At 45.3% G+C, this 7,709-nt stretch overlaps 1 protein-coding gene across 1 annotated transcript in view; it reads left to right on the plus strand.

The window, feature by feature from the left end:
* The window catches only part of CAPN8 (calpain 8), a 77,033-nt gene extending 69,624 nt beyond the window's left edge, over positions 1-7,409 (plus strand). The window contains exons 17-21 of the mRNA XM_017869954.1: positions 3,738-3,806; positions 4,188-4,266; positions 4,855-4,971; positions 5,878-5,936; positions 7,159-7,409. Coding sequence (XP_017725443.1) covers positions 3,738-3,806; positions 4,188-4,266; positions 4,855-4,971; positions 5,878-5,936; positions 7,159-7,182 — 348 coding nt within the window. The 3' untranslated portion in view covers positions 7,183-7,409. The remainder of the gene's footprint in view (positions 1-3,737; positions 3,807-4,187; positions 4,267-4,854; positions 4,972-5,877; positions 5,937-7,158) is intronic.
* Positions 7,410-7,709: the final 300 nt, after the last annotated feature.

Consider the following 7,709-nt stretch of genomic DNA (forward strand, 5'->3'; position numbering starts at 1 on the left):
GAGGTAGCAAGCATGGGGCATTTGTGTACCTCCTCCCTCCACACTCTGTTCATCTGTTCATCTTCCTCCTCCCCTTCATTTCCACCCATCCCCACCCCCACCCTCTACTGCACCCTGCTTCCTGAGCTCTCCACATCACCATCTGATCTTTGCTTCAGAATCTTAACATGGCTTGTGGACAGCCACTACTGGTAGTTTAGAATTATCACACAAGATAAAACCTATTTGTTCTCCCTGATCTAATTTAACCCTCACTTGATATTGAAGTATGATGTGTTAGGCTGTTCTGACTGCTATAACAGGAGACCATAAACTGGGTGGCTTATAAACAACATAAATTTATTTCTTACTGTTCTGGAGACTGCGAAGTCCAAGATCAAGGTGCTGGTAGATTTTGTGGTGGATGAGGGCCGGTTTCCTAGTTCATAGATGGCATATTCTTGCTATAACTTCACATGGTAGAAGGCGTGAGGGAGTTTCCTGGTGTTCGTTTTATAAGGGCACTAATTTCATTTCTGAGGGTTCTACCCTCATGACCTAATTACCTCCCAAAGCCCCATCTCCTAATACCCTCACATGGGGATTGGGTTTCAGCATATGAATTTTGGGGGACAAAAACACTCAGTCTATAGCAAATGGGCAGTAGTTTTTGGGAGGAATGGAGAAGGTTAAGGCATTCTAGGTGGAAGGAACCTTCTAGGTGTGAAGGCACAGAGGGTGAGTGGTGTAACATCACTTCCTTAGAGCTTTGCCTACGGTGGGTCCAGGTTGCCATTCATCACAGTGCTGATGGTGAAGGTGATTTCTTTAAAAATTGAAGCCTTGGAGGGTCCTTCTCCATTCCTTGGGGCCGCATCCATGATGAGCTCTGTTAATCCATGATGATCTTTACTGTGGGTTCTTTCATTAACTGTGGGGGAGGAAGGATTTTCCTTTGCGTGGTTGTCATGCAGAGTGGTCCTGGATGACAGAGCAGTGTGCACACCTCTGCATGGCTGATCCGCCATGGAGGGCTGGTGCTATCTTTTGGCTTCTGAGCTTCAGGCTGCCACTCCCTGCACAAGGCTGGGGCTCTTTAGCCCTCCTGTCTTTTCTCCATGCTTAACAATTTAATTTGTGGGCCACAAGGAACTGTTAAGTGTTGATTCACTTTACTGCAAATAGTTCCTTGGTTTCTGAATCACTGTCATCAAACCCTGTCTGTTGACTTCAGTTTAGATTTGAGAGTTGCCTTGTGATCTACCCATTCATTATTCCCAATGGTATTTGTGTCTTTCACGGTTCCAAGAGGGGCGTGACTCTCTGCCACTCTTCGGGAGTTTCTGTTCCACAGTTTAGGTGGTGTGGGGCAGTGGTTCTGAATCAGCAGAAATACCCATGGAATCTTTAAAAAAATAACAGCTCTATTGAGATATCATTTACATACCATACAATGCACTCATTTAAAGTATATCTGTCAATGGCTTTCGTGCATTCAGAGTTGTGCAACCATCATCACATAATTTAGAACATTGTCATTACCCTAAAAAGAAACCCTGTACTCATATTACCAGTCGCTCTCCATTTCCCCAACCCCACCCCATCCCTAGGCAACCACTAATCTACTTTCTGTCTCTGTAAATTTGCCTATTGTGGACATTTCATATAATGAAATTATACAATATGTGGTCCTTTGTGATTGGCTTTTGTTACTGAACATGATGTTTCACGTACTATAGCATGTATCAGTACTTTTATCACCCATGGGGTGTTAAAATACAGTTTAAAAATACAGGCTTTCACATGTCCTACAAAGTGATAGAAAAAAATTATAAAAATTGGCTGAGCACAGTGGCTGATGCCTGTCATCCCGGGACTTTGGGTGGCATTGGCAGGCAGATCACTTAAGGCCAGGAGTTCGAGACCAGCCTGGAACACAGTGAAATCCCGTCTGTACTGAAAATACAAAAATTAGTCGGGCGTGGAGGCACATGTCTGTAATCCCAGCTACTTGAGAGGCTGAAGCACGAGAATCGCTTGAGCCTAGGAGGCAGAGGTTGTGGTGAGCGGAGGTCGCACTGCTACACTCCAGCCTGGGTGAGAAAGTGAGACTCTGTCTCAAACAACAACAACAAAGACAACAACAACAACAAACAAACAAAAACCCCTGATTCCTGGAGATCCTGATACCGTAGGTGTGGTCTCTGCAAGCAATTTTGTCTGAAATTGAAGACCACTGGTGTTAAGGGACAAAGGCTTAGAAACAGACAGGGGTCCAAATTCTGGCTCTACCACTTATTGAGGTGTATAAATTTGAGGAGGTTGCTAAATGCTCTGAACTTCAGTTTATCCTGGAAAATGGGATAATGATATTTAGCTTGTGTGGCTATTGTTAGGATAAAATGAGATACAAGTCTATAGAGTACCTAGACCCGAGTGTTAGCTTCCTTTGCACACTACTCTTCTGAGATGTGTTGGTTGAATTATTAGTAAGGATTTGAAGGCTATGATGCATTCAACACTCAGTGCAGATTATAGATCCAATAAAACTGACTTTCTTAAAGGATGAGGCTTACAAGACTTTTTGTTTGGCTAGTTAAAGGAGGTGAGAGTGATAGTCTGTTTTAGAATTCTAATGATTTGTTCAGAGATGGGGTCTTGTCATGTTGCCCAGGCTGGAGTGCAGTGGCTCTTCACAGACACGATCTGAGCTCACTGTAGCCTCAAACTCCTGGGCTCAAGCAATCCCCTTGCCTCAGCCTCCTGAGTATCTGGGGCTATTTCAAAATTTTAACATTGGTGCTGTAATGTACATACCGTTTATTGATTAGTTGTGATTGGTGAGAAAATTGCAGAGTCTCTAAGAGACTTAACTTTAGGAGCGTAAGTGCAGTTCAAAACGAAATCCCTATTGACTAGCACAGTGTTAAAAAAACAAATAGTTGTGGCACTTTGGGAGGCTGAGGCAGGCAGATCATTTGAGGTCAGGAGTCCAAGACCAGCCTGGCCAACATGGTGAAACCATCTCTACTAAAAAAAAAAAGAAAAAAAAAAAGGAAAAAAAATTAGTGGAATGTGGTGGCGGGTGCCTGTAATTCCTGCTACTTGGGAGGCTGAGGCAGAGAATCACTTGAACACTGGAGGCGATGGTTGCAGTGAACTGAGATCACACCACTGTACTCCAGCCTGGGTGACAGAGTGAGCCTTCGTCTCAAAAAAAAAAAAAAAAAAAAAAAGTTATGGAGTAAATGTAAATTGGACACAGAAAATCCCTCATAATATCCTCTTGTTTGGTTGTATATTGGCCTATCGGCAGATCCTGTGGCTTAGACTCCCAATCCCATGGTTCCTGGCTCCTGATGTCTTTTCCCATAATATTTTGACATTCCAATAAACTCTAATTAGCTGAATGATCAATCACAGAAATGTAAATCTAGAAGTGAATTTACAGGTCATACAGCTCCACCCTGTAAATAAAACAGGATGATTAGGGTACTCTTGATTTTGCAGATTGGCCAGCTCATGACTTGCCCTTTTTTCCTAGATCTGTGCTTGGCCTCAGAGGAGGGTCTTGGTGCGTGTTTGACTTTTAAATCTTTATTTGAACCTGTTACACACTGTCACCCCTACTGCTCTGCTTGCCACAGACATGGAAGGTTCACTAATGCCTTAAGGCACTCGTGCAAGCTCACAAGAGAAAGAAATCCTTAAGGCACGTAGAATTTGGACTCAATCATGTTGGTCTTTAATGTGCCTAGAGCAATGGAACGGGCACTTTGGGGCCGGTGGAATTCAAGACGCTCTGGCTGAAGATTCAGAAGTATCTGGTGACTCTTCTCTTCCTTCTGGGCATCCTCTCTTCTGTTCTAATCATCACTTACACCCATTCCTGGTCCATCATAGTCTGACCACATCCTTAATCACGGTCAAAACTATTGAGACCTGGGCACATTGATCATGAAGGAACAAGAAGGCAATGAGAGACTCTCATGCCAATCACTGCTCTGAAAGCCCTGCTGTTCAGACAGCAAAGGGGCCAGCATTGGCCAAGCTCTTATCTTTGCTCTGAAACCTTCTTGGGAGGAGTCAATAGGGTCTCTTTTTGAATGTGTCCCTGGCCTTTTGAGGAAGCAGTGTGGTGGAGGGAGATGATTCTGGTAGGGGCTGTGAATGGCTGTTTTCTACTTGGGATTTCTTTCCTTCTTTAGGAGATCTATCGGGAAACTGACTATAACCACTCGGGCACCATCGATGCCCACGAGATGAGGACAGCCCTTAGGAAGGCAGGTGAGGACACATCCTGTAGACAGGGTCTTGGGATCCAGGTATGCACATTGTAAATATTTATTCTCATGATGATGATTGCTAGTGATCATCATTTGTAGCTATCTTATATGGGATATCAAGGCAACAACAGAGCTTTGTTGAGTACCTTCCCTGTCCAGGAAAGGGAGAATATTGCTGGATTCCATATAGCATAATATTTTAGAGTTTTTCCAAGATCTCTGCCTGTTCCTGGGAAGGTGACAGCAATTACAGAGGATGGGGCTATGAAGGAGACAGAGAGGAACTGGCCAGACAGGCAGCTGCCTCACCTTCTCTGCTTTCGCTTGCTGATGTCACCCATGGCTGAGTTGGTGCTGGTGCTAGTGCTGGACGTGGAATGAGGCTGAACCTGATGAGGAGTGGCTACAAGGAAAGGGATGGATGGCAGGACGCCTTCTGCGATCCCCTAGAGAAGGCAGAGTCAGACCTGGGTTGTAGATTGATACAGAACCACAGAGGGGCCCCTGCAATGTCAGCTCCTTGAGTGTTTATGGGACTCAGTGCTGAATCCTCTGTTCCACCCGTGACCTAGGCCCCCTCTGCCCTCAGGTTACACCCTCAATAGCCAGGTGCAGCAGACCATTGCCCTGCGGTATGCATGCAGCAAGCTCGGCATCAACTTTGACAGCTTCGTGGCTTGTATGATCCGCCTGGAGACCCTCTTCAGTGAGTCACTCTGTCCTCCAGCACCATCCTACTAATCCCAAGGTGCAAGGTGGGGCAAGGGCAGGACCAAGGGGCAGAACCAGACATTGCCTTTAGGAGGCCAGGGGCCCAGAAAATGATAGACAGGGTTTCTGTAATGCTGGCACCTTGGGGGTGAGGGGCAACTGGACCCGAAGGGGCTGAGGAAGTCCGGGCTAGCCAGATCCAGGACGGATGCTGCCTTTTTTTGGAGACTTACAAAGCTGCCATCCAGACTATCGTGTATCTACAGTGTGCAGTCACTAGGCCAAGATGAATGAGTCCCAGTAACTGTTCTTAGATGGCTTTTAATGTCTATTTATATTTGTTTTTCAATATGGATCATATTGAGAGCATTCCTCCCAGCGAAGGGATGGAGGGGGCCCTCTGGAAGGCAATAGGCATTTTCCTGCCATATTGGGCCTTGAGATTAGATATCTTATTAGGGAGGGATTTTTTCCTTGCACTGAGGTTTGGTAGGTGTTATGTTCTAGTAAGTCAAGGTCAGTTAGCCAGAGACAATGCTAAAGGGCTGGATTACCCACAAGCAAGACAACCACCATCTGTTTGACAACACCGCACCTTGATAAAGTAATTGCACGTTTCTGATATAAAGCTTCTGAGGATGGAGATACCAAAGGGACCATCTCTGCTGGCAATGGGGTTTGTCTGTTTTGGCAGGGGGGCATCTGATCCCCCAAAAGTTCATCGTGTGCCCTGGATCTAGCTTTTTGAGGTCCCTGGGGCTAGGTGGGGACTGGAGGGGAAGGGGTTGTAAGGGAAAGGGGAGTTCCCCAGGTGGGGATGGGGTAGACAGAGGCAGCTCTCTGACTGTTCCCAAGTCCAGGAACAGCTTTATCTAATTTCATTCCTTCTCTGGTGTTTTAGAACTATTCAGCCTTCTGGACAAAGACAAGGATAGCATGGTGCAGTTCTCTCTGGCTGAGGTAAGTGTCCTGAGGTTTGATGAATTGCTGGCTGAAATTCTTAGACCACGTAGTTGCCGAGTGGTGCTTATTCCTGTTGAGTGTCTTAGTTCCATGTGAATACCGTGCACATTCTGTGGCAGGCACTGGGGGGAGGAAGGCAACTGTTATACAGCTTTCCAAACATTTTTGTTTATTATTATTATCATTGTAAAGATAAAGCTACAGCTACATTTCAGATAATTTCAGAGATGCAAGCCCTTGTTAATTTGGATGGAGCTGTGGGTGGTGGGCACAATATAAAGTGTCTGGCTTCTAGGACCAGCTGTCTTAGAGCGACCCATGGAAGGATGTAGGAAACAAAAATGAAATTGCAACAGGTAGAATGAAGATGCAAAATGAATGAGTGTTTTTTACTGTGTACAAGCCACATAATGTTTTTGCAGAAAAAATCAGAGTACTTCCCCTGTGGACACTGCACCCCTGTGTGGCAGAGGCCTTTACTGGCCAGAAGGGACAGCAGGAAGTGTGGAGATGTCTCTAGGGTCCAGGCAGGGGAAGGCATTGGCCTTTGACTTGCTTCTGAGGCGGTGGAACTAGAGCACCAGGTTATTACTGGCTGTGCCCGGTTGTCTGTGCCCATCCACTTTCTTTTCTTCTCTAAAGTGGGAATGCCATTGACCTCTTTCCTGTAGCCCAGGAAAGGCCTTCCTAGAAATAGACCTGTGGATTCTTACAGATACCTGGACAATAGTGTGGAACCTGAAATGGAGTGTGGTTGTGTGGGTGCATAAAATATACATATATACACACACACAAATATACATATATAGGAATATATATGCATATAGAAATAAATACATATATAGGAAAAGATATATACACATATATAGGAATCTATAGGGATATATTCACACATTTATTGTGTATATATATGTGTGTATATATTAGTATACACTATTGTGTGTATATATGTGTGTGTGTGTATGAATATACATGCACATACCTATTTTTGGAGCTCCCTTTGGGTCTAGAGCTTTTTCTGAGTCACGTTTCTGTAGTGCCCTTGTTCAGGAGTTAGTGACGTAGTGAAGGCCTTCCTTGCTTCTCATGTTTGAGCAAGGCACTTACTGGAGGATGGAGATAAAAAGATCATTGCCATGTGAGGCAGGAGAGCATTGATGGTGAAAGCACCCCAGCCCCTGAGAAGCCAAGAACTCAATCTCATCCTTTTCCTTTGCAGTGGCTGTGCTGCGTCTTGGTCTGACCTGGGGTTTCGGACATCAGTGACACTCCCTGCCCCACTGCTTGCCTCTTGTCACCTCTTCTCTACAATTTTGTGAACATTTATGCTCCAGTGGCATTCACTGGTTGTTCATACCTTTCTTGCCCTGGGTCTCTTTCAGCAGCACTGAGCTGTGAGCTATGTAAGCCGACCTGGTGGGCCCAGTGGAGGGAAAGCAATCAATTAAAGTTGTGAGCCAGAATGGTTTCCGCCTTTCTCTCATGATATGCTATCTGGGCTGTATCCTGGGCTTTTTATGCTTTAGGAAAGAAGATGTTCTCGGGAAATGGCACAATACAAAACTGCTGAAATACAAAATGTAGGTTGATTTCTCAGAGGAGAGGTCTTCTGTGGGCCGAGATGTATCCAGAGGCCACCTTCAGGAAAGGAGCCCAGGAAGGGAGCAGGGATGGGATGCTGGGAGAACAGGGCTTTCTTCCTTATTTGCAGACACGGGAGGCTGCTGGACTGTACTGAGGAAAATTCTTACCTGGCAAATAGCTAGAGGG

This window comes from Rhinopithecus bieti, unplaced genomic scaffold (assembly GCF_001698545.2).
Source record: "Rhinopithecus bieti isolate Rb0 unplaced genomic scaffold, ASM169854v2 scaffold_1673, whole genome shotgun sequence".
NCBI classification, from domain to species: Eukaryota; Metazoa; Chordata; class Mammalia; order Primates; family Cercopithecidae; genus Rhinopithecus; species Rhinopithecus bieti.